Source organism: Acomys minous, assembly GCF_964271855.1.
Source record: "Acomys minous genome assembly, chromosome: 2".
In the NCBI taxonomy this organism is placed as follows: domain Eukaryota; kingdom Metazoa; phylum Chordata; class Mammalia; order Rodentia; family Muridae; genus Acomys; species Acomys minous.
Window position 1 is genome coordinate 59,126,802 of NC_140484.1, and position 26,162 is coordinate 59,152,963.

The following is a 26,162-nucleotide window of genomic DNA, read 5'->3' on the forward strand; positions in this document are numbered from 1 at the left end:
CCCAACAAGAATGAAGGCACCGCGAAGCATGGCGGTGCATGCCCGTAATTCCAGTGCTTGGAGGCAGGGGAAGGACAACTGTGAAGTCTGAGGACAGCCTGGGCTGCCTAGCAGACAAGCTCCAGAAAGGCTAGTGTCATATGGTGATTGATACCTTACCTGAAAATAAATAAAATAAAACAGATGCAGTGATGATGCTCTCTCATAAAAGAGTAGCTAACAGTTTGTGCTTAGGTGAGCTACACTTGAAGGAAGGTCACGTGATGCTCCTGAGGGTAGTGGGATGCCACACTGAAGGAAGCTGGGTCACCAGGAAGGACTTAAGCTTAGGGTAACTAGAAAATATTTTTTCTCTTTAACACCTTCAAAATATAAGCAGAGTGGTGGTGGCGCATACGTTTAAACCCAGCACTTGGGAGGCAGAGGAAGATAGATCTCTGAGTTCAAGGCATGTATACACACACACACACACACACACACACACACACACACACACATACACACACACACACACTCACACATACACACACACACACACACACACACACAGAGAGAGAGAGAGAGAGAGAGAGAGAGAGAGAGAGAGAGAGAGAGAGAGAGAGAAGACTGTTAAAAAGGAAAGTTTGACATCTTGTGAGCTCATGAATGACACGGGGGTGATACACGTGACATTTGTGACATATAAGATGAGGTGGAGGTGGTCTTGAGTTACAAGTCATCTTTGGATTTTTATGTGAATTAGTACCACTTCATTTTCCTTGGATTGTGATCAGATTGGGACTTTTAATCTCTGATGTGGCTGCAAGACACTAAGAGAAAAAAGCTAGTTAATGTATTAAATTTGAAATAAAAGTATTATAACAACACACAGACAGGAAGAAGAGGAGGAATGAAAGAACAGAAAACCACACCAGAACAATATTACAAAAGAGGCAGAAAAAGAAAAGAGAACAAATGAAGACACTCTAACCATGTGAAAAATCAGCTACATTTTTAACAGTCTAAATATCCAGGGGCTGCAGAGATGGCTCAGAGGTTAAGAGCACAGGCTGCTCTTCCAAAGGTCCTGAGTTCAATTCCCAGCAACCACATGGTGGCTCACAACCATCAATAATGAGATCTGGTGCCCTCTTCTGGCAGGCAGGCACACACACACATGCAGAACATTGTGTACATAATAAATAAGTAAATCTTAAAAACAAAACAAAACAAAACAGTCTAAATATCCTACTTCAAGGCAGAGATTGTTAGAATAGAGAGAGAGAAAAAAAGAAAGACCCAGCTTCTGATAGTATAGAGTAGAAAAGATGGCAGTGGGGGCTGGAAGCCGACCTACGGGAGGAGTCATTCTTCATCCTTGTCCTGTAAGCCAGTGGGTCTAAACCTATGGGCCGTGGCCCCTTTAGGGTCAAACAACCCTCTCAGAGGGGTCTCATATCAGATATCCTGCATGTCAGATATTTACATTACAATTCATAGCAGAAGCAAAATTATAATTATGAAGCAGCAACAAAAATAATTTTATGACCGGGATCACTACAACACGAACTGTATCACAGGGCTGAAGTATTAGGAAGCTTGAGAACCTCTGCTCTAAGCCAGGGAAGGTTTTTCAGGCCAGAGGCAGAAGGGAAAACAAGCCTGGGGAAGACAGAAGGAACACAGGCCCAGTAAGACAGGACATTTGCATTTGCCAGGGAGGCAGCGTAGCCACCAAGCCGTGACCGATAGTGGGTTCAAAACACTAGAACAAACATTGATCAACATAGAGGAGAAACAGCACTTCCCAAACTGTAGTTGGTATTAAAGTTCCCTTTCTCAGTAAGAGATAGAACAAAAATAACAAAAATCAGTGAGGAAACAGAGGCCATGAACATAGTGTTTGAAGAAGTCCACCTCAAGGATCCTTGTGACAGAGCTGACTCAACAGTGTCACCAAGGTACGCAATACCCCTCCAGTAACTGTGGCTCATTTGCTAGGACATAAGCTGTGTGTATTAATCATCAGGACAACAGTGGCATCCTGTTCCACTCTATGTGGCCTGTTTACCGTATTAACGATGGTATTCAAATACCCTCCTTCACTATATATGTGGTGGCCTGTTCACCATGGCAACACTGTGCATGTTCTGATCACCAGGACAACGGTGGTATCTACACATCCTTCTCCACTGTGTGTGGCTTGTTCACCATGACAACCTTGGTGCCCTCTATGCACTTCCTCATTGCATGTGGCATATTCACCATGGCGACAATGATATGCTCCAGTGTGTTATGAGCCCTTTGATAGGTATATGCCATGAGAGGCTCAAACATTCAGAGGATTTGAAGCCATGCAGAGCATATTCTTTAACCACAAATAAATTAGGTGAGAAGCTGGTAACAATATTATGATCAAGAGACCACAAATACCATGGTCTTCGCAGCACACTTATAAATCATTAACGGAATGAGGAAGAAACCATAAAGGATTGGGAGGCACCTTAAAACAATACCAGAGAAAGCATAACATTACCCAAACTTCTTGCCTGCAGATATAGTAGGGATGAAAGGGAAGTTTATGGTTCCCAGTCTTCCATTAGAAAAAGAGAAAGATCTAAAATTCTACTTTAATAAGATAGAAAAAAACAAAAGTCCAAGGTAGGCCCAAGGTAGCCACCTGATGAAGATGATAAAGATCAGAGGAAAATGTTGAAAACTGGCTCTTCTACAGCAAAAGCCAGTGATGCTATAAACTCTTCGCCTAAGAGAGAAGGGCAGATGAGGTGGCTCAGGGCAAAGGACCTTGCCTTGCAAGCCCAAGTTTGAGCTCTAGAACCCAAATAATAACCAAATAACCTGGTGGACAGCGAGAACCAATTTCACAGAGTTGTCTTCTAACCTCCGCACACATACCATGGTGTGTATATTCTCTACCTCCACCCACCGTGTACAACAATAGTGATAATAAACTATTGTTTGACAAGATTAATTTCCAGTCTTAAGAAAGAGTTATTGTTATGCACTGTACAGATACATGTAAAAACCAGAGGGGTATATAGCGAATAACTGTATGCCAACAGATTCAGTAACTTTGATGAAATGGATGTGTTCCCTGGGGGGAAAACCTCAAAATATTAGAAAAAATGTGCTGGAATTGATACCTGAAGGCAAAGGGAAATCAATTCTCTCCAGTAGAGTGTCACTAGGTATATAAACCACAGTCCAGGCAGGCCGCTTGTCCAGGCCTAGATGGCCACAAATGTCTTTGGTGGGTTTTTGTTTGTTTGTTTGCTTGCTTTGGCGAACCTTTTGTTTTGGCGTTTTTTGGGTTTTATTGTTTTTCTCATTGTTTGTTTTGATTTTCATTTTGTGTCTTTTTTTTTTTTCCTGAGAGAGACAACACAAAGTTAGGTTTATAGGAAAATAGAGAGTCTGATAGAAGTTGGGGATGGGAAAATATAATCAAAATATAGTGTAAATAAAGCAAATAAAAGAAAAAAGAAAATCTTTCTGGGCCTGATGGGACATACCTCTGGAAGGCAGAGACAAGAGGATCTTTGAAAGTTCAAAGCTATCTTGGACTACATAGCAAGACTCTGTTTCAAGAAACGAAAATATACTTCTGGGTTAACTCACTCATTATGATCATTTCTAGTTCAATCCATTTGTCCACAAATTTCAGAAATTCCTTTTTTTAAATAGCTGAGTAGTATTCCATTGTGTAAATGTACCACAGTTTCTTTATCCATTCTTCTACTCAGGAACACTTAGGCTGTTTTCATGTTCTGGCTATTATGAATAAGGCTGCTATGAATATGGTTAAGCATATGTTCCTGTTATGTGCTAGACTTTAGGTGAGAGAAGCCTGGGAGAATGGGGAAATAGAAGGATCCAGAGGGTCCTAGAAACCTACCAGAAGAACATTATGACAGGCAGATTTGGGCCCAGGGGTCCTGCTCAAACTATGGCACCAGACAAGGACTATACATGCAGTAAACATTGACCCCAACCCAGATCTAGCCAATGGACAGGACATTCTCTACAATTGAGTGGAGACTGGGGACTGACTTTCACACGAACTCTGGTGCCCCATATTTGACCACGTCCCCTTGATAGGGAGACCCGGTGGCACTCAGAGAAAGGAAAGTAGGCAATCAAGAAGAGACTTGATACCCAATGAGTATATACAGGGGGAGGAGGTCCCCCTCAGTCACAGTCATAGGGGAAGGGAATAGGGGGAAAGCGGGAGGGAGGGAAGAATGGGAGGATACAAGGATGGGATAACAATTGAGATGTAATATGAATGAATTAATAAAAAGGAAAAAAAGAAACAAAATATAACCCCTCTCGACTAACCAACCAACCCACCAACAACCAACCAACCCACCAACCAACCAACCAACCAACCCACTAACAAACCAACTATCAACTAACAAACCAATAAATCACATAACCAACCAATTAACCAATTAACTGACCAATCAACAGCAAACCAAACCCAAACAAACTTAACTGTGCTATGTCTAATAAAGATGGATTTTTAACATCTATACACTAAGTGGGCTTATTGGCAGAGTATCATATAAGCTTGCTCATATGACAAAGCAGGGAGGTGGACAGGAAAATTTTGAGCAGACGTGAGGCCAGTGGGCCCTGGTGTCAAAACCAGAGACAAGGAGCTAAAGAGGTCAGCTATTTGCACCTGTGGTCCTTTGCAGTTATCTCTCTAGTAATTATTGGAGTCTTCATACTTTATGGAAATAAGACCCTCGGCTGCCTTGTTATTCACGCATATAAACAACGTAGTTAAACATATCAGTAGTGTGGAGAACACAGTGAGCTCATTAACTGGATTCAGGAGAAGTATCTAGAGGAAATAGTGAGCATCCACTCCCAACTCAGCCAACCAGCAAAAGAAGGCAGTTTCTCCTGTTTAGAAGTCACCTGGGAAAAACGTGCACCAGATGAGGAGGAAGATGAGGAGGAAGACGTTTCTGTTTGTAGATGATGAGACGCACTGCATGGGAAGGGCTGCAGGATCCGTGTGTAAATTTAAGGATGTGCAGAGTTCACACACAGAAGACACACACTTTTCTGTGTGAGTGATAACAGAAGACCACCGAGGAATAAAATGAAGCTGTCATTAAATGGCACAAACTCATTGCAATCACAGCCCCAGAAGAGTTTCTTCTTGTAAAAGGTGAAAAAAATTGATTCTAGAGTTTATCTAGGGGTGTTAATGATTAGATTATTTAGACCCATCTTGAAGGGTCCCAGAAGAATCCAGATTCCTCATATGACTAGGATTTGTGTGTCTGTCCCTACAGGACTTGGGTCTACAAACATTCGGAGCCAACATGTCTGAGACAAAAGGCTGCACACTACAGTGGGTTTCCTGGTCTGTGGTGCTGTGATTGTAGAGTAACAAGCTAGGCACCCGCTCTCCCACAGAGCCACCAGCCCTGACTGGTCTTATTCACCCTAGGCACTAAGCCAGGCAGAGACACTATGGGAAGGAAATATATCACTCATAGAGTTTCCTAGGGCCAGACATAAGGACACTTTTGGGACTTGGTTGCCAAAGTTGTCAAATTTAAAGCAAAATGAATAAAAACAAGTGAGTAGATAAATAACAAAGTGACAGGTGATGAAGAAGAGCTCACCCATGTGCCTGACATGAAAAGCCACCACAGCTGGAAACATAGTTCACACATGAGGCCGTGCCATCTGCAGCAGGACACACTCCCTCGGCTCCTGAGCCTCAGGCAGCACCACCTTGTGGCTTGGTGGCTGAAGGTTGTTTATTAATATCCCATGGCTACCATCGCCTTGCTTTCCTCCTCCTTGAGTACACTCATGGTTTCCCATAAACGTAGTCTTCCTACAATGGGATCTGATGGCTACCTAGGTGGGTAGCCAAGTTCCCTGTCTGCATCTGCTGCAGCTCAGTGTGCATGTTTACTGGCTCGCTCATGTCAGCATAAGTGAGTCCCACACAGTGGGGAAGCCCTGCAATCAGACACTGTTGAGCAGTCTTGGTGCGTAGGGGAGGCCTGCAGCACACTTGGGAAAGCACAAAGGTAAGGCAGATGGTGGATGGACAGGTGTGTGGATGTGTGCGGTGGATAGCCAGGTGGGTATAGCTAGACAGCGGAAGGAGGACGGACAGATGGAGGATGATGGGCTGTAGGGAGTGGATGCACAGGTGGAGGGCAATAGCCTTGGAGGGTGACGAGACAGTACAGGGTGGTACAGCAGAGGACTGGTGGGAGGACAGGGTGGGAACAATTGACTTTCAGCTTGGTACATCCGTGAAGGCTCTCATCATGAACTGTGGGGAGGAGGTGGAAGAGGCGGAAGAGAGCCACTGTCTTAGCAGGAAACGCCTCTGCAGCGGAATTCCCTAGAGGATGTGGAACACACCTGTCGGCCTCAGCTATCAATCTAAGACAAATCTAGAGCCGCTGGGGAAGAGGGAAGAGGAAGAGGAAGAGGAAACCTCAACGGCAGGATTGCTGCGATCAGATTGGCCTGTAGACACGTCTTTGAGGCATCCTCTTATCGGCAACAGGAGTGGGAGGGCTCAGCCCACTGTGTGCGATGTCATGTCTAGGCAGGTGGGCCTGGGCTGCATAAGAGACATAGCTGAGCAAGGCAGAGTGAGCGAGCCAGTAAACAGCATTCTTCCTCTGTGGTCTCTGCTTCATTTCCTGCCCCTGGGTCCCTGCCTTGGCTTCTCTTGGTGACAGACTGTAACCTGGAACCCAAATAAACCCTTTTCCTCCTCAAGCTGCTTTTGGTGAGTGTTTTATCACAGGCATGAAAAGCAAACCAGGGCACCACCAGACAGCAGGCGCCTTACTCTCATAGGGCCCCAGTGCCGGGACCATGGGAGAGAGCTGAGTGGGGCTAGGTGGAAATGTGGTTAGGGGTGGGGCTCACTGAGCTCCTCATGAATCCTGGTGTGGGGCTGCAGTAGGCGTGCTGAGGTTTAGCCCCACTCACCTCACTGGCCTCCAGCGCAGGGGAAGAGCAGCTTGTCTACAGGCTGCTGACTGTGAACAAGGAGATTGCATCCCATCTGAGCAGATGACACTAAAACTGGATGAACTAGTTTCTCAGGGTAAGGTCTGCTCTGCAGGCACTGCAAAGGCAGTAAGTGGACAGTACTGAGTGGCCCTGGTGGGACCCACAACAGTTTTCAATCTCTAAGGGGTAACTGAGAAGCTCTCTGGGGCGCTAATTCTGAATCCCCCGGGTCCTGGGGCTTGCAAAGGAGGCCCTAGGTTTGCCTCGGTTAGAGCAAACTTATCTTTCTTGTCACACTGATGCCAGGAGTCTGCTAGTCTGTGGTTGGAACCCATAGACACCATGGGGGAATATGATTGCCTTCCCATTCAGAATGGGGTCTTAGGCTTCCCTGTGCTCAGAACCAGGGCTTTCCGTGACCCCACAAACCTTAGCAAGAGCAGAGAGTCCATGTGCCTGATGTCAAATCAGCTGGCTCCAGAGAACCACTGGCTGGCCTCCAGTGCCCAGCAGCAAGCTCTAGACAGAACCTATTTTGGGTGGCTCTCCCCTTAGCCCCTGGCCTGCATGGACTTATCCCCACCTCCTATAGATAGAGCAGCCACTCACTTCTCACAAAGGCTCTACCCTTCTTGGGGATAAGCAGAGGTGGAGGCTCACGTGATGAGAAAATGTCAGCAGAGAACCCCAAACTGTAAGGTAGTGTTTTCAGCCAAATGACAAAGACCCCCCAGAGGCCACTGATCAGTATGCATAAGAAGCCTGCAGCCCCTCACTGGTCATCCCCTTACCCTTGCGAGATCTTCTGGCAGCACGTGTCCAGGCCTCTCCCCAGCTGCTTTGCCTCATCCATGCCAAGCTTCTGTCTCTACAGTCTTCCGTATCCCTCCTAGAGAATCTGTTCTGCCTCATTACTGTCCTGGAAACATGCTGGTCTTTCCATGAAGATGGAGACTGACCTCACTGACTCCATATAGCTAGACAGTACGGCCACACAGTGCCTGCTAACGGGTGGGCGTTGGGTCTGTTGCCACAGGATTCTTACATTTCCTGGTGAAATTGGTGGCATTGGTGGAGACCTGCTACCGGGACTCTGCAGGGTGTGTGGCTCTGAGTGCTTTCTCTATGGCTAAATGTGAGCCTACGTCAAGCTGGCACATTAAGGTTAGGGAATATAGTTTGCCTGGAAACAGCCCAATTTGTATGACGCTGTCACAGAGTAAGTCTGGCCACCAGCTGAATGAAGGGCCGAGCCAAGGTCAGACACTGGGGAGTTGTTCCGGCTGGGTGTGTGGGAAATACACAAAAATGTCCATATTGCAATCTCAGAAAGCCAAGGGGAAGATAACTGGAGCATGTAGGGTTTTTAGCGTGTGGGAGGCATCATGCTGTGTAGTGGCGCACTCTAGTGGGCAACTTGATGTGAAAGAGCATCCTTGCTCATAACAGCAGTAGGAAAACTGAGGTGTGCTTGGAGGTCCAACCAAGACAGGTTCTGTCTAGAGCTTGCTGCTGGCCACTGGAGGCCAGCCAGTGCCTGATTCTCTGGAGCCAGCTGAGCTGACATCATGCACAGGGGACTCTCTGCTCTTCCTATGAGTGGTGGGGGCACAGAAGGCCCTGGTTTAGAACATAGGGAGGCCTGAGACCTCATTTTGAATGGGAAGGTAGTCACATTCCCCATGAAATCTAGAGGTCCCAGCCGCAAGGCATCCCTTGATGTTGCAGACTCCTGGCAGCAACGCCACAAGAATGATAGATTTGCTCTATCAGAGACAAACCCATGGTCTTCTTGGCAAGCCCCAGGACCCAAGGGAGTCAGAGAGAATTGGTGCCCCAGGGTGCCTCTCAATTTTTACTTGGAGATTGGAGACTTTTGTGGGTCCCACCAGGGTCACTCAGTACTGTCCACAACTGCCTTTGCAGTGCCTGCAGATCTTGTCCTGGGAAACTGGTCCTTCCACTGCCAGTGTCATCTCCTGGGAGGGGAGACATTAGTCAGAGTTGGTGCCTGGGAAGGCTACTCTTCCCCTGCAGAGTTCCAGCTCCAAGCTCTCACGCGTCCCAGCTGCAGCTCCTGTCTTTCCCTCCTTCCTGTTTTGCCTGCAGTGTCAGGTTCTGTCAGCAGAGGGTGTCAGAGGCCTGTTCTCCAGGCTTTGCTTGCTTGTGTTTGCATCCGTCACCAGGATGTTGAGCTATTTATTGTAGACCCTTCCCTCACTCAATGACAGTTGTCTGGGCCATGGACCTGTGCCTGTCCTGTCCTCTTCTAGGGCAACCACCTTCCTGGCTGCCAGTAGCTCTCATGAGTGGCAGGTGGTGGTCACAATCTCATCACTGGGGTCTGGTTCCTGCCTTGTCCCAAGTAGGCTCTACATACATTTTCCTTCTGAGCTTGCTCATGTGTCATGTCACTCTAGTAACACTTTTTTTTTTTGATAACACAGAGCTTCCCTCTGCAGGGATGCTTCTGTCTTCTGAGTGTCCATCCCTGGCCAACAGGGCACCTAATGATTCTGGGCCTCTTATGAATCATCAGCTCACCCAACACAGGGCAGATGCAGCTTGCATTGTCTCACTTGGGGTCGGGCCCTCTCCTTTCTTAGTGACGTCTTCTGGAATAGAAGGAGGAAGCGAGTTTCAGTGAAGCCTTAGTCAGGTCCTAGTATGTCAAAGGAAGAGGAAGAAGAGGCCTCAAAGAGCTAACCCTACACACAGAAGCTCAGGCTCACACAGATAGAGCCTTATGGAGAGGGAGGTAGGACCAGGAAGCATGAGTGTGGTGTGGTAATAGGGCTGGACCAACCACAGCACCATGTAAGTCCATCTTGTGCAGTGAGATGGGATGGTAAGCTCTATTGTGGGTATTTATGTAATGGACATAAAGAATGGTGTGCAGGAGAAAGACGTGATAAAAATAGCACAATGAAGTGATCCCAGGATTCCCAGCTCAGGTTCAGGCACACCGGTGCAAGGGTTGTAAACTTGGGTGACAAACCACAGACAAGGGGCATTCTAAAATCAGGCCAGTGGGACTAGGGGCCAGACGGGCATGGAAGCGTCTGTCGGCTGCAGGCCACACATCCCCACGCATTCATGCCGCGTTCATTCCATAAGCTTGGGAGGAGGAGGAGGAGAAGAAGAAGAAGAAGCAGAAGCAGAAAAGAAGAAGAAGAAGAAGAAGCAGAAGCAGAAAAGAAGAAGAAGAAGAAGAAGAAGAAGAAGAAGAAGAAGAAGGAGAAGGAGAAGGAGAAGAAGAAGGGGGCTGGAGAGATGGCTCAGAGGTTAAGAGCACTGACTGTTCTTCCAAAGGTCATGAGTTCAATTCCCAGCAACCACATGTTGGCTCACAACCATCTATAGTGAGATTTGTATACATAATAAATAAATAAATCTTAAAAAGAAGAAGAAGAAGAAGAAGAAGAAGAAGAAGAAGAAGAAGAAGAAGAAGAAGAAGAAGAAGAAGAAGAAGAAGAGCCTAACCGGTGATGTGGTGGAGTTCCCAAAGGAGGCGTTTTCTTCCTATTAGTTCTCTGTTTTTTGTGGGCTCATGCGGTACTTTTACATTGACTTGACACTATCTGGAGTTATTTTGGAAGAGGGAACCTAAAGGCAGGAGTTGAGGCAGAGGTAGTGGAAGAATGCTTATTACTGGCCTTTTCCTCATGTCTTCTTCAGCTTGCCTTTTTCTTTTCTTTTCTTTTCTTTTTTTCCTTTCCTCTTCCTCTTCCTCCTCTGCCTCCTCCTCCTCCTCCTCCTCTTTTTTGGTTTTTCAAAACAAGATTTCTCTGTGTACCCTTGGCAGTCCTGGACTTGCTTTGTAGACCAGGCTGGCCTCGAACTCACAGAGATGCACTTGCCTCTGCCTCTCTGAGTGCTGGGATTAAAGGCATGCGCCACCACACCTGGCTACAGCTTCCCTTCTTATAGCATTCTGGACTGCAAGTCCAGGTGTGGCATTGCCCATAGTGAGCCACCCCTACCTCATGAATCACCAGTCAAGAAAATGCACTGCAGGTTTCTCCATAGGCCAGTCTAGTGGGGGTACTCTCTCAACTGAGGTCCCCTCTTCCAAAATGACTGGGAATCCTGGGGTCACTTCATTATGTTTTTATCATGTCTTTCTCCTGCACACCTTTTTAAAAAAATGGCCCATGATATAACTATCCACAATATGGTTCACCAATCCATCTTTTGCAAGACCCAGGAAGTTCCTGTAACTTACAACTTTCACAGGCTATATAAGCAGTAACAGTTGTTGAGGAGACTCCAAATGGGCTGAGCTAACCTTCAATTGCTCAGGGAGCTCTAGAGATAACAGCTTTCTCTTCTGAGCCCTCACTTATGCCTGGATGGGCTTTGTTGACATACTTGCCTTTGAGTCACCTATTATTTGAGTGACCCCAATAAGCTTGCCGATTCATTAGGCTAAGCCACAGTGGAATTGTTTCACTGGTCTGTTGGTGTCCTACCTGCAATGATGGGACCTTTGTTAATATCCTCCCAGGAAAAGTTGCACAATGAACGCCTGCTTCCGATTCTCATTGGCCCTACTTAATGGGTCTTTCGCACTTGTAGGCTCTGTCCTGTGTCCTTCTGAAGAGGTACCATTTCACAATGGAGGCTGCTTTGGAGTCCTGAGTCTCTTGACTTGCTCTTGATGACATGTGACTGTGGGACCTCTGAACACTCATGTGACCCTGCTCTTCACTTTTATACCTCACAAGGGTAATTTACACGTGGCATTCCTTCAAAGTGTCTAGCTCAGGCTGAAGGAGGTTCACGAAAGGCCAAGTCAACAAATATACAGTAGGCTCTGACAAGTGACCACGCAGTGCCAATGTTTGTCAGTAGGACTTGATGCCGTACTCTGATAAATGAACAGAGGCAGTCCATGCTGGTCCCATGCGGGTGACCCCATGGAAAGGGGGAGGTGTTCTGCTACCGTGTAGAATGGAGGGGTTGGTGGTGTTTCTAGGGGTTTTGGGTGAGGAACTGGTCCCATGTGAGGTGTGTGTGTGTGTGTGTGTGTGTGTGTGTGTGTGTGTGTTGTGCAAGAGTGAGAGTGAGAGAGATCCTAGCATTACGTGGGCACTAAACAGAGGTACCGGTCCTTGAGAGTGCTGGCGGGGGGGGGGGGAGGGGAGGGAATCCTGGCTCAATGTGGATGCCAGGGAAAAGTCCTAGTTCCTTTTCCTTTGTACACTGGGTGGGGAAAGATCTTGGTCCTATCTGGAACTGAGGGGTATAGGTCTTGGTTCCATATGGGCACAGCAGGGTGTATACATTGGCCCTGTGTGAACACTGTGGGGAGGGGGTCCTAGTTCACGTGGAGGGTGAAAAATGTGAACACGGGGAAGAAGTCCTGATCCCATGTGGATAGTGTGTGTGCATGTGTGTGTGTGTGTGTGTGTGTGTGTGTGTGTGTGTGTGTGTTGGGGAGGAGTTGTACTGACGTGAGCCAGCCATACCTTCAGTGTGCTTGGCTGGGGATCTGGTCACAGTCCTGTGAGCTAGAGCTCAGGATATCAGTTGTGAGCTCTGGATATGTTTGGCTAAGCTGGTGTTTCCACACCAGCAGAGGCCCTGCATATATGGCTACGGTGGGTGCTGGTACAGCATCTCCCATGGGTTGGGTGGGCTGTGCCCAATCCTCTTATCCCTCTCAGCCAGGCAGCTCAGCTTTTCCTAGGCTTCCCACTATCCCTCTCACCTTTCTTCCTCCAGCAGAACATCTCTGCAGTGTGCTTCCCATGCTGTCTATGGGCTAGGCCTGTTCAAGGTCACCCACCCATCAATGGGAAAGCCAGACTGTCTTTGTCAGAGACCCTCAATTCTAAGGAAGGGAGGTGATCCCCACTAACTCCACTAACTCCACAGTTGTGTCTGCGTTAGAGACCCCTATCAAGGCTCTTGGCCTATTGCATGATGTCTGGTGACTTCTGTTCAGGGCTCTCAACCCCTGGTACTCTCTAGAGGCTGCCGTGCCCACTGAGCACACAAAACATAGTTCCACACCCCACTCTCCTCTTCCTACTCCAAGAAAGCAGGCAGTGGCGAGTCTATGCACAGCCTAGACTTACCTGGGAGGTAAGGTGTACAATCATCTACTCTCAGCCCATTTTCTGCCCCTTGCCCAGCCACAGAGCACCTGGACACACACAGAAAGTTCTAAACATGATAAAGAAATGAGACTTGTCTCTTGGTTGAAGCAAAGATCCTCTCTCTACAGAGTCTGAGCAGCTGAAACCTCACCACCTCCTATGACCAAGCTGGGAATTTCTTTGTTCCAATCATCACTAAAAGAAAGATCTCCAGGCCAGTGTGGTGGCACATGCCTGTAATCCCAGCACTCAGGAGGCAGAGGCAGGTAGATCTCTATGAGTTCGAGGCCAGTCTGGTCTACAAAGGGGGTCCAGGACAACTAAGTTTATAAAGAGAAACCTTGTCTCAAAAAACAAAAACAAAAACAAGAAAAAGCTCTCCACATGTTTCTAGACAGTTTTTTCTCTCCTGTCTTCTAATATTGAATGATCTGTGAAAATTAAACCATACACTCTTAAGTAACCAAAGATCAAGAAAGGAATCACAAGGAAAACTAGACACTTATTTAAGATGAATGAAAAAAAAATGCCTTTGGGACCTGGCAACGCCACACACAGGAAAACTTACAGCTATGACACAGCTGTTTTAATTAAAGATTAATCCTCTGATTTCACATGGTTAGGGACAGAGACAGAGGCAGAGACAGAGAGACAGAGACAGATATCTATAGAGAAAGGAACATGAACGGCTAGTTTTTTAGACTGCTCAATAAGGGCCTGGAGAGACGGCTCAGAGGTTAAGAGCACTGACTGCTCTTCCAAAGGTCCTGAGTTCAATTCCCAGCAACCACATAATGGCTCCTAGCCATCTGTAATGTGATCCAATGCACCTTTCTGGCCTGTATGTGTACATGTAGGCAGAACATTGTATACATAATAATAAACAAATAAATCTTAGAATGCTCAATAATTCTTAGAATGCTCAATAAACTTGGCACTAAGAGGAGAGAGAAGGCCAGTCCTGACTTGGAGGCTGGGCCAGAGGAAGGAAGGAAGGAAGGAAGGAAAGGAAAGCCAGGCATTCAGACTGGCATGGGAGAAGTGATTCTGTCCCAGGCAACAATGACATGGTCATTACATGCACACAACTCCTGGGAATTAACAAAAACCTTTGGAACTCAAGACTTGATGTATTTCTATAGGCAAGCATGGGGGTAGTTAGGAATGAAAATTAAGAAAATATCAATTTATAGTAACCTTTAATTTTTATTTTTGAGACAAGGTCTCACTGTCATGTCTACTGGCCTGGAACTCATTATGTACCTCAAGTTGGTCCTGAACTTAGTATAATCCCTCTGTCTTAGCTTCCTGAGTGCTTGTAGTATAGGCATGAGCTGTCACACCTGACTACAGCAATATTTAAAAGGAAAGATACTTTTAAAAAATGTAAACAAGATTCTGGGGAAATTGAAGCTTTCCATACATGGAAAGGAGGCTGTGTCTGTAGACTTGAACCATCCCTCCTGTGAAAATGGAAACGCCTCCTTACAGGGTCTGCAGGCTGAACTGAGAGGACCTGACTGACTGCCCAAGGCCAGCGCTCTTCCTGTGTGGCCCAGAGCTCTGAGCTTGTGTGAATGCCCAATGCTGTCCCTGCATTGGGTTTTGGCCTCTGGTGACTTGCCTCTGGGATATAGCCTCCACGCCTGAGCAGCCACTTGCCTGGCACCAGCCAGGATCCTGTTGGCAGGAAGGGTGGTCATGCTACCTTTCAAGACACCTCACTGCTGAGAAACAGGTCTGCGTTGCTGCTTCTCCACGTCCCCAGGGCCGTTCTCTGAGGGTGTGGCTGGCCATGGGTTGCTCAGGTGTCCCTTAGTCTTCTCTGTGTGTGTTCTCATGTGAGTGTGTGTGTGTGCATGTGCATGCAAATGCATGTTCAAATGTGCATCTTGAGAGGGAGGGGAGATAAGACCCCGTGAATCACTCTCTATTTTGTGGTTGTCATGGAAACTCTTAACCTCCATCATGGTTGAGGAGTAAGTACTTGGTTTCAACCTTGGCAATAAGGCCCAATCAGCTGCTCTGGGCTTCTATGGACCCCTTTCTCCTCGAGATAGCTCTAAAATGCATGTGGAGACTCTAGGGAGTCAGAATCCTCTGTCCTCATGTTGTCACCCAGTGACACAGCTTGCCTCATACCCAGCACTCACACAGAGGGTCTCAGACTTGTGCAATACTCGTTGCCTAAGTCCTGTCAATCTTCTGTGGCTGTATTTGTTCGTTTGTTTTTTAAATTTCCCCTAGGTGGGTGTGTCTCCCCACAAGCAGAGCAGGGAGTGTATTTAGAATACTGAGACTGCAGTGTTGCCTCAAGCAAGGGAAGGTTGCTGGAAATGTGGAAAGCTCCAACAGCGTGTCGTGGGCTCCCCCAGAACCCCACGCAGACAGTTCTCTTAGAACCTCTTCTTGGAAACCTACGGGCTAGGCTGGCCACATGGCCTTTGCACACAGGAAACAGCCCACCAGCTGCACACGTGGAATTTGGCTGTTCTGCCCGTGGTGGCCCAGGGTCCAGTGAGGAAGGGTGCAGGAATTATGTTAAGAGCAGAGCACTTAAGCAGGGCATGCACCTGGTGGGCACTTTGGGGGTTCTTCTTTCCTGGGACTGTGCAGTCCCTGCAATCTGGAACTAATTTCAGAGGGTGTTTACATGCACTTATATGTGTTTGGGGACCAGGACAGGATGCAAACCCAGGGAGCTTGTCCATTGTGGTGTCCCAGGAAGTGACACCAGAGGGATGTGCTGGATCCAGGAGGGCATGTTAGAGGCTGTTGAGGCAGAGATAGAGGGTGCACCACTTAGTATTCTCTAGATGACAGAACCAATAGGATGTATGCATATATATGTATATTTAAGATTATTGTATTTGATAGGAAAAAAAAAAGAGATTTATTAGGCCGGCTCACATGACTGAGGGATGGGTAGTCCAACAAGGGCTGGAATAGGATGTATGCGTATATGTATATATTTAAGGTTACTGTATGTGGTAGCGGTAGAAAAAGAGATTTGTTAGGCCGGCTCACATGACTGAGGGTGGCTGCATGCTGGAGAGGCAGAGGATCTCGTAGAGGCTTAGCTCAAGAAGCTGGAAGCCTAAGAACAAGACAGACCAGGATGCCTCAAAGGCTACAGAAGATGGAGTCTGGTATCCATTGGCCAATGCAGCCAAATATAGATGTACCCTCTCAGGAAATATGAGGTTTGTACATGCTGGCTGGTGACCTCCTTTTCTCATTGCATTCCATTTGGGCCCCAGCCTAATTGGATGCTGCTGCCCACTTTCAAGGTGGGCCGGCCTTTCCTTTTTCACTTACTGCATCATCTATCTGACCATCTCTGGAACTGTCCTCACAGACATATCCAGATAGATTTTTCTGGTCTCAGGACTCTCTCAGTCCAGTCAAGTTAATGGTCAAGATCAAGTGCCAGAGGGTGCATCGTAGGGTCTGAGATGAGAGGCTCCCTCCTTGCTTCTCAATAGTCCCTTGTCTGTCTGAGAAGGGTCAGGAGCAGCAATTCCCTTACCATCCCCAGGCTGAGTAAGAAATCAGCAGAGGAAAGCAGGCCCTTAGGGGGAGAATGAAGCTGACACCTCTTATAATCCCCGAGCCTGCACCTTCAAATGACATTAACCTGCAGATAGTGCAAACCTGTAGAGGACACGCAAATGCATGTGTGTGTGGACAGCATGTATCCACAGGCTATGCACCTGTGGATGGGTGTTCCCATTTGTATGAAGAGGGCATGAACCTACATATGAATATACAGGGTGTACACTTACAGGGAGGTATGTATACCAAGCCCACAGCTAGCCAATGGGGGAAGGGGCTGGGGAAGACAGGAGGAAGGGTAAGACATGCTCGTGGCCTGAGGTCCTAGCACCATGGACCACGCTAGCACATCAGGTGCTGATAGGTCAGGAAGGGTACTTGTGGAACCCACAAGGATGGGCAAGGCCTGCTTCATGTAGGGTGGCATCTATGCCCAGGGCCTCCTAGGTAGGCTACTCTGAGTCTGGCTTTTGTTGACTGCGTTGTTGAGGGTTTGCTCTTGAGCAAGTGACAAAGCCATGGGGCTCCTATTGCCGACCAGGGTCTACTATGGTTGTGGGCATGTTCTAGCGTAAAGTAGGGTTCAATTGCTTTGCAGCACAGCTGTTCTTTAAGGAAAGTGAGAGGACTCCTGCCATTCCCTAGATGGGCTGGTCCTGCAGTTTCTCTGTCTCTCTGACCCTGAAAAGAGGGAAGCCACCATCCTGCTGCCTTTGCCCTCAAGGGCAGTTTCAATGGCCTCAGCACATCCATGATTCCAAGTCGGCTGAGAATTCTAGCCAAGGAGAGGGAGCAGTGGACATAACTTGAACAGAGCCTCCTTCTTAATCCACAGGGGCCCCACAGGCCAGTGCACAGTGGCTATGAAGTTAGTGCCACAATGTGCAGCGGTTTCCAGTTAGCTAAAGCAGGCGTCTTAACATCACCAAGACCAGAAAGTAAAACAAAGCCACAATTGCCCAGTTGCCAAGTGTGGTCACCCCAGGGTCCATGGAGGGCCTTCTGCCAGTAACTTGGCAGCTGAGTGTGCCCATGCAGTACAGGGACACAAGTCCACAGATTAGCCACGCTCCAGCCAGAGATACCACAGGCAGTGCTCTGCCCTTCAAGTTGCCCCGGCCTACCTTGGGTCTCTTTTCCCTATATTAGCCTCACCCCCATGGCTGCACCCATTTACCTCAGGACCTTGCTCTATGAGGCCATGCTACTTCTGGTCCCCATATTCAGCACAGTGCCGCCTCATTCCCGACCCCGGACTCTTACCCTCCCGACTTTCTGGGCCACCTCCTAGCTCGGTACCACCCTCAGGGCACTTAGCAGGCCAGATGGTCTCGAGCCTGGAGCTTGGTGAGGAAGGCTTACAGGACACATGGGAGGTATGCCCGGGCTCATGGGTTTCTTGGGCTCAGGTGGCAGAGGGACCCGTGACCATTCTTGGATACCTGAGCAAGGGCTGCTTGGCGTACGGTGGCTGGTCCGCACCTGGGCATGGCAGGGCCTTCTTGGTCACCTGTTTGTAGATGTTCCTGGCAGTCACTCCGATCCACAGCATGGTAGAAAGTGTAGAATAGTGCAGAGCAATGCCCACCTGGGAGGGGAGAAGGTCAGCCAGCCACCTCCTCCAGCCACCTGCCCCAGCACAGCCGACGCCTTGTGTACAGCCCATACTTTTCTGGGCTGTGAGAGTACTGAACCCTGGCAGCTACTCTGCAACTCTTTAGGGACAATAAAGAAAGTGAGACCAGCAGGAGGACAGGTAGGGAATGTGTCAGGGGTGGCCAAGACTAGCCGCCGCCGTGTATGTGAACCTGTGGGAGGCTGTGGGTTTGCATACTGGTTCCCTTTCTGCAGGGCGTCTGTGCCATCCTCAGGTGTGGGCTCTGGTGCACAACCTACCTGTGAACCCTGGCCCCACCCTGGGCACCCTAAATGGAAGGCAGGCAGAACCACACAGCAGGGCTCCCAACATGCATTCATTGTGGCACTGAACTTAAGGAAAGGCACCTCAGGGATGAGGCTCTTATAACTCTCTCTCGCACGCACGTCACAGTGACTCATTGCTATGGAAACAGCCGCTGGAGCTAGTCCCAGCCAGCACTTTTACGCTAGCTAATTACGCATTCAGCACTGCTTCATCTCCATCTGATTCCATAAAATAAGGCTACCTTTGAGGTACTAACCTGACATTTTGAAATGACAAGTAAAATATTGCTATAATCGGAAAGGACATAAATGTTTAAGGAATACCGAGATTTCCTGAATAAAGCTAACATCGCACCATTATAATGATTTATCAAATCCAGAGTTCAATTTTTACTTATGAGCAAATGCTATGATAATTGATGAGGATTTGGAGGGCGGGGTGGGGGTTAGAGAGATCGAAGACATGTTTGTGGTTTCATATGGCTTAGTGGATACAGCAGAGCAGGTCCTGTGGGTTCGGCCTTCCTCTGGCCTGGCTGCTGCTCAGGTGAGCTGGGCCACATGGACATCCCAGCCACACTGGGCTCACCTCTCCCGGATGATAGTAGGAAGCCCTGGGCCTGGATGGCAAGAGCTGTCTGCCATCTGAGAGTTCAAATCAAGGCAACCAGAAAATGGGAGGACGGCCACGGCTTGAAGCAAGGTCTGCAGTATGGCTGTCATTGTCACATACAAACAGAAATGTCAAGCTCATCCTCAGAAGGGCTCCTGACTTTTGGTCTTGAGACATTGGTCCAGGGCCTTGAGGTGGGTGGGAGCATGACTGGGAGGAGAGAGAGAGAGGGAGGAGGTCTGGCTGTTTCCTCTCTTAAGCTGAGTCTCTTTCAGGCTGTATGATCAGGGAGCAGGAGAAGGTATACAAAGGCGGGCTTTGTCTCTTAAACACCAAGTTGAGGCAGAAGACATAGGGAGGTCAAGGGACGCTGTTTGGCTTCTAGACAGCATGTGCTATTGAAAGCAAGAAGCAGGCAGGGCACCCTCCCTTGCTTCCGGACCCTGGGCCAGCGCTGACGCACATTCATTATGTGGGACTAACAGCAGCCGTCTGCTTTGTTTATGATGTCACTTAGTACTTTAATGAGACTCACGGTCATCTCTCTGTTGCCATGACAACTGTCTGTTCTCGCCAGCCACCCAGAGCTCTGGACCACTTCTCCTGGTTGTTCTGTGATGATGCTGAGCTTGGATGGGGAGGGGCCGGGACTCCTGTACTCAGTCACCTGGCTGCTCATCAAAGTGGGGACACATCTAGCTTTCAGTGATCTAGTGTTTAGCATGCTCCTCTCAGGCATCTCCCTCTTAGCAGGCAGGAAGGGGGAGCAGATGTACGCAGCTGGGTAAGCTGGCCTAGCTTTCTGACCTGCCAGGCTTCTGATTAAAACCAGCCTGGCTTCAGGTTCACAGAAGCCTCAGAAGCAGCAGACACCTTCACTTCTGCTTATAGGCATGGAGACACGGTGTGGTGGAGGTTGTCACCTGGAGTGCTTTGTGGGCACTGCACTCCCTACCCTTTAGCTCTTGTTTGTCCTGAGTTCTCCCCCACTCTCTTGCCCCTGCAGCAGTTCAGTGTCTCCAAAAGGTCACCTGCCTTGTGGCTTTTTTGGTCCTTAGTCGGCTGTCCACAACTTCCCCTGACATAGCCTGGCAGATGTTGGCCTCACTAACAGGCCCCTAACTCTGCCTGTGCCTGGCAGGTGTGTTGCCAAGCGAGGGATGAATGGAGGCTGGCCATTTCAGGAAAAGCCACAGGAGACCAGGAGGTGTCTGTTTGCTGCAGTCCACCTGACTCCAGCACACAGGAACCAGTCCATCATTGGGAGTCCCAGACTTGTTAATAAGGACTTCCCACCCAAGTGTGGCCCTTATAAGGTCTTAGCTCAGTGGCTGTTTCCAGCCCATTTGTCCCCGCCTACCAAACCTCTCTTCCAGGTCCTGCCCCAGTGGAATTCTGGAATGTCATGGGTACCTGGATCCCTGGGGCTCCTTGGGGGCTGTCCTGAGCCTGGGGCCAGTGCTGGATTTCATGGAGGGGCTAAGATGATCCAATGACTGTGTGGCCAGCGAGCCCCAGCTGTGTAGCACTTGATGGCAGAGTGAAGACATAAAGATAACGACCTACTCAATTGCCTTTTCGATGGCTTCTGGGCAGGCTTTTATAGCAGGAGTGAGTGGGATTTCCTAGCCCTCACTGTGGCTGTTTCCAGCTTTTAAGAGAGGCAGCGACAGAGGGAACTGACTTCCCTCCCTTCTATTCAGGCACGCGGTATTGCCTCTTCTGCTTGTCCGGCCCAGGCCTGGGTAATGGCCCAGCTTCCTGGGGTTGGATGTGTCACACAGTCACATATATTTGGTGCCCAGGGGACAAGAGCATGAGTTGTGTCTTTCAGGTGTGGCCATCAGTCTCACAGAAAGAATGCTCTGTGCCTCAAATGCGGCCAGTGCAGGGAAACAGTAGGAGTGGCTGGGTCAGTTTAAGCCTGCCTGAGCTAGGCGGGTCTGGCTGGCAACCAGGGAGGTAGGACGGTGTGTTCTTTTAGCCAGGCTGCTCTGGGAACATCCCCTGTAGCTAGCTCCCCATGCAGGAGGACAGGTCATGAGAGAGGCTGGGGAAGCGTCAGAGTGGCTCTTTTCATTGATATGAGCCATACAGCCCTAAGGTTGGCTGGAGTCATTTCTGCAGCTGCCAATAACTATTTGCTCAATTTGCAACAGTTTGGGCTACCTGAGGACCTGTGGAGCAGGGAAGATGTTGGCATCAAAATGACAGAAACCACCAAAGGTTTTGGTAACTTGCTCTAGGTCCTTGAGTCCATGACTGGCCTCACTTATAAAGCCTACGTATGGAGCAGGGCAGACAGACTCCTCCACCCAAAGCCTCAACCCAACAGGATGGTCCTGGGCTTGGCTTTGGAAGGAATCTCTCTAGCATCATCTTAGCCTCAGGCCACAGGCCATTTCTCTTTCCCAGTTTAAGCCAGTATAAACCAGGCCACATGTGTGAAGATGGTCTGCCTTGTGGTGTTGCTATTCTTTTCCATGCTGGGTGTTTCAAGGTTCTCCTTCTCCTAAGAGAGAGCAGAGATGCCTGGGATGCTCTGCTTGCTCCATGTGGAGATCGAGCCTTTGCTGCTATTGGTACCTATTGGCTGGCAGATGTGCTAGCAAGGTGAAGGTCTCACTCACACCACTCCAGGGGCCTGTCTCACTGGCCTTTGGGAGAGGCATCATGTCCCCATTCTGATGAAGTTCACCATTTGCTGGGCAGTATATGTCTGGGTATGTGGCCCACTAGTCCTTAATGGACAAATGTTGGGCAAAAGGCCTTGCTTCGGATGGAATGGGATTATAATATGGGTGCACTGTAGAACCTCACTCTTTCCTTTAGGAGCAGCAGCTGAACAAACACCAAGGCATCGTTTTATAAGCAAATGAATATACATTTCCCCTGTGATGAGGAAGCTGGCATGCATTCTTTTGTGTTTTAGCACCCAGAAGGCAGCACTCACCGCTTGGCACAGGATGGGGTGTTTGGTACGATTGATGCCGCCAGCAAACACCGTGAAGGTCAGAGCCGCGTGGAGGCAGAAGTTGAGGAGCGCGTGCCGGCCTTTCCGGCTTATCCGGATGGCACTGTGGGAAGCAGAGACTTCACGTTAAAAACCACTGGTTCAGAGAAGAGCCTGGGACTACCACCCTTGCTGATGGTGGGAACCGTAGGCCTTCAGTAGGGCTGGGAGCAACCCATCCAGAGGACCAGGCCATGAGAAAGATAGACCACCTGGCCTTGTCCACCTCGGCAGCTTCCCACTGGTGCAGTGCTTGAAAAGGCTTTTGTAGAGTTTCTATCCCTGTGGCCATGTGACAGAGACTGAGTTGTCTAGGGTCTCAGAGGGAGACATCATGCTCTTAATGCTGGCATAGCTTCTTCTCTCTCCAAGTAGATGTTCGATTCACAGAGAGGGCCAGACTACGGTACCTTTGGTTATGATAATCTCCATGGTTACCAGCTAGGGCAGAGCCAGCATGGCTCAGCCTATGGCTTTGACTCCATCGCGGTTGCGTACCTGTCTAAGTCTCTTCCTCCAGCTTCTGTGGTCTGGGTGTGCTTCCCAAAGTCTCTGTTGACACTTAATGGGCAGCATGCTGGCATTAGGAAATGGTTGTTGGGGGCAGAGTTCTCATGAATAGGTTTAGCGCCCTTAGCAAAGAGACCCCTAAGGTATGCCTTTCTCTTTATACCATTAGAAGACTGGGGGGGGGGGAAAGAGAGAGAGAGAGAGAGAGAGAGAGAGAGAGAGAGAGAGACAGACAGACAGACAGACAGACAGACAGACAGACAGACAGAGACAGAGACACAGAGAGAGACAGAAAGAGAGAGAGACAGAGAGAGAGACAGAGACAGAGACAGAGACAGAGAGAGAGAGAGAGAGAGAGAGAGAGAGAGAGAGAGAGAGAGAGACAGAGACAGAGACAGAGACAGAGACAGAGAGAGAGAGAGAGAGAGAGAGAGAGAGAGAGATACATCCATGAACAAAGACATGAGTTCTCATCAGACACCAAGCCTGCTCAGCCTCTTCACTCCTGACTTCCAATTTCTAGAACTAAGAAGAAACAATTTCTACTCTAGCCATTGTTGTCAACTAACCCCTCTGTGGTAATTTGCTTGACCTGCCAAAATAGACTGCGAACAGTTTTGGGCCAATCCTCTCCCCTTACAGTGGTCTTGACATACCAAGCCTCTGCTTGTATTACTAGTAATTTTGGTTGTGGGTTTGGCTGTGGACCCCTCCTCCTATTTTCTGGTGCATCTTCTAGGTACTCAGGCATACAGCACACACACACACACACACACACACACACACACACACACATCCCCGTTTCCAGACCCAGGCAGCCAGAAACAAACTCAGAAGTAGACACCTTTCTAAAAGACTTTTTATCTTTTATATAAAAAGTCACAGTAGACAGCAACTTCAAGGACTCTGAAAGCCTGACTGTGGCCTCCTAGGATGTTGGAGCCAACATGTTTTCATTTCAGGACAGATTTATTTCACACGGTTTTACAAGAACACAAAGATTGTTGTTAAGAAGGCCGAGTGAGGGCTAGAGAATGGCTTAGCCATTAAAAGCTGTTTTCAGGATCCACATGGTGGCTTATGATCATCCTTAACCCCAGTCTAGGGGATTAGATGCCCTCTACTGGCCTCCTTGGGTACCAGTCACATACACAGAACATATACATACATGTAGGCAAAATACTCATACACGTAAAATATAAATAATTAATAATAAAAGACGGCCAGAGCCCACATACGGAAAGATTGGGCTTTTTCTATTACTGTGCTCTTTCAGCCACTGTGCTGGGTAGGGTGGGGTGGGCTTCCTTACCTCTGATGGAGGATGTAGGTGATGACAGAGGCAAGGAGGCACAGGAGCATGACCGCAGTGCAGGCATACACCACGGGGTGCAGGAACTCCCCTGGGTACTGGGGCAGGGAGAGGACAGTCTTCAAATCCTGTAAAGGAAGCAGAGACTTGAGTGACTGACATGGCTAGGATTCTTTATGTCATTTGCCAGGTATCTGAGGAGGGGTCACCCAGTAGCCGAGAGGACTTTGTTTAGTGGCTACGCATGCAGGGTATGAGGCGTAGTATCCTAGGAGCCCACCTGCGGTTGGTGTCTTCCCAGGGGTGCTCAGCTGACAGCATCTTCCTGACAGCAACTCCCAAAGATAGCATTTCCACAGTGCCCATAGTGGCCTCTAGCCTTCTTTCTATCCATGTCACTGACAGAGGGCAGGCACATGCCCGCTTTCCCTGCATGTGTGTCTGCTGCCTTCAGAGAAGTCACGGAACACTAGCCTCCCTGCCTGCTTCTGCACCCCACATTTATTGACATTTTGCTTTTAAATGGCTCCCTGGGGGAATCTCCATCATGTTTTAGCAGGTCTTAGTGGCATTAACCTGAGCAGTTGTTATGACCAATAGATATGACCTCGGGACCCTTTCTGGCTTCGTGCAATTTATTGTGTATCAGAACTGAAGTCAAGGGATCAAGGTCACAGGTCAAATGAAAGCATGGTTTTCCTGCGGTAGGGCAACACAGAGGAACGACACGGTGGAAATCCTTGGGGCCCTGGTGTGGATGTGTCCTTGCCACTGTGTTTAGGGCAAGAGAGTCAGTCTCTGCTTGACCTTGAAGAGACACCTAATTGGTGGATAGCCAGGGTTAGTCTCCACAGTGTCCGCATACTCATTACACTTCTGGCCGTAGATGGTGCAGGGCAGAAGTCTGAGGGGTAGGTGTGGACACGGAAGGCACATTGAACAACTCTCTGGAAGACATGGCGGGGGAGAGCTCAAGGGGGGGGATGCCAGGTACCTTGTGTCCATCCTACGTCACGATTTCCTAATAAGACACGGCAAAGCTAACCCTAGTGCAGGTACATTTTACTGTCCTCCATTGGAGACGCCCACATCCTATCCTCCTGACCAGGAAATGCCCCCATACTCAGCCCAAGGCCCTGGGATGGGAAATAGGCATTCTGGATATTACGGGCTGGCCCAGCTAAGGAAGAATGCCCTATAGTGCCATCATATTTCCACCTCAGGAAGCCCCCAAAAGAGCTGGCCAGGCAACAATTGCAGGAGGAGCCTGTGCCCGAGTGAGGAGAAGGCACCTGCAAAAAGTTGGCAGTTTCGGAAGGGGGTGAGTGTTTCCAGGAGTGTGCCTTCAACCAGCCTTTTCTGGACATCTAGCACCTAGTCTGGTGGCTCAGCTCAGTTATGTGGGATACTTTGGACATTTACTTATGGGTATTTTTTAGGAACATGGCCAGAGACCACTTCACTCTCCAAGTAATAAGAGCCTCCATTAAGATTTCCTGAGTGGGGCTGGAGAGATGGCTCAGAGGTTAAGAGCACTGGCTGCTCTTCCAAAGGTCCTGAGTTCAGTTCTCGGCAACCACATGATGGCTCACAACATCCATAATGAGATCTGGTGCCCTCTTCTGACCTGCAGGAGTTACATGTAGGCAGAACACTGTATATATATATATATATATATATATATATATATATATATATATATATATATATGATAAATAGATAAATCTTAAAAAAAGAAAGATCTCTTGAGTGAAGCCAGAGCAGTGGTACACATCTGTAATTCCAGCACTTGGGGAGGCTGAGGCAGGTTAATCTCTGTGAGTTCGAGGCCACCCTGGTCTACAAAGAGAGTCCAGGGCAGACAAAGCTACACAGAGAAACCCTGTCTCGAAAAACAAAAGCAAATCTCCTGAGTGCCCCTGATTTCAAAGCCTCAGATGCTTTCTGTAGCGTGCTAAGTGGAAAGTCCCAGACCCAGCATAGTGCTGCCCCCTACAGGATGCTTGCTTGGGCCACATGGGTTTACTTCCTTGGCATCTGTCTGCAGGGAATTTGCCATGGGGCGACAGAGGACACTCTGTGACCCCTGTCAGCATCAAGGCCATTATTCTGTTTGTCTCG

The 26,162-nt window shown here is 48.6% G+C and overlaps 1 protein-coding gene across 8 annotated transcripts in view; it reads right to left on the reverse strand.

Annotated features, from left to right (window-relative positions):
• Positions 1–26,162, reverse strand: part of ADGRA1 (adhesion G protein-coupled receptor A1) — a 319,025-nt gene that overhangs the window by 5,177 nt on the left and 287,686 nt on the right. For all 8 annotated transcript variants that reach the window (XM_084766821.1, XM_084766820.1, XM_084766817.1 and 5 more), the window contains 3 exons: positions 24,042–24,169; positions 22,160–22,283; positions 18,113–18,258 (listed from right to left, as the gene is read on the reverse strand). In XM_084766821.1, coding sequence (XP_084622947.1) covers positions 18,113–18,258; positions 22,160–22,283; positions 24,042–24,091 — 320 coding nt within the window. In that variant the 5' untranslated portion in view covers positions 24,092–24,169. The remainder of the gene's footprint in view (positions 1–18,112; positions 18,259–22,159; positions 22,284–24,041; positions 24,170–26,162) is intronic.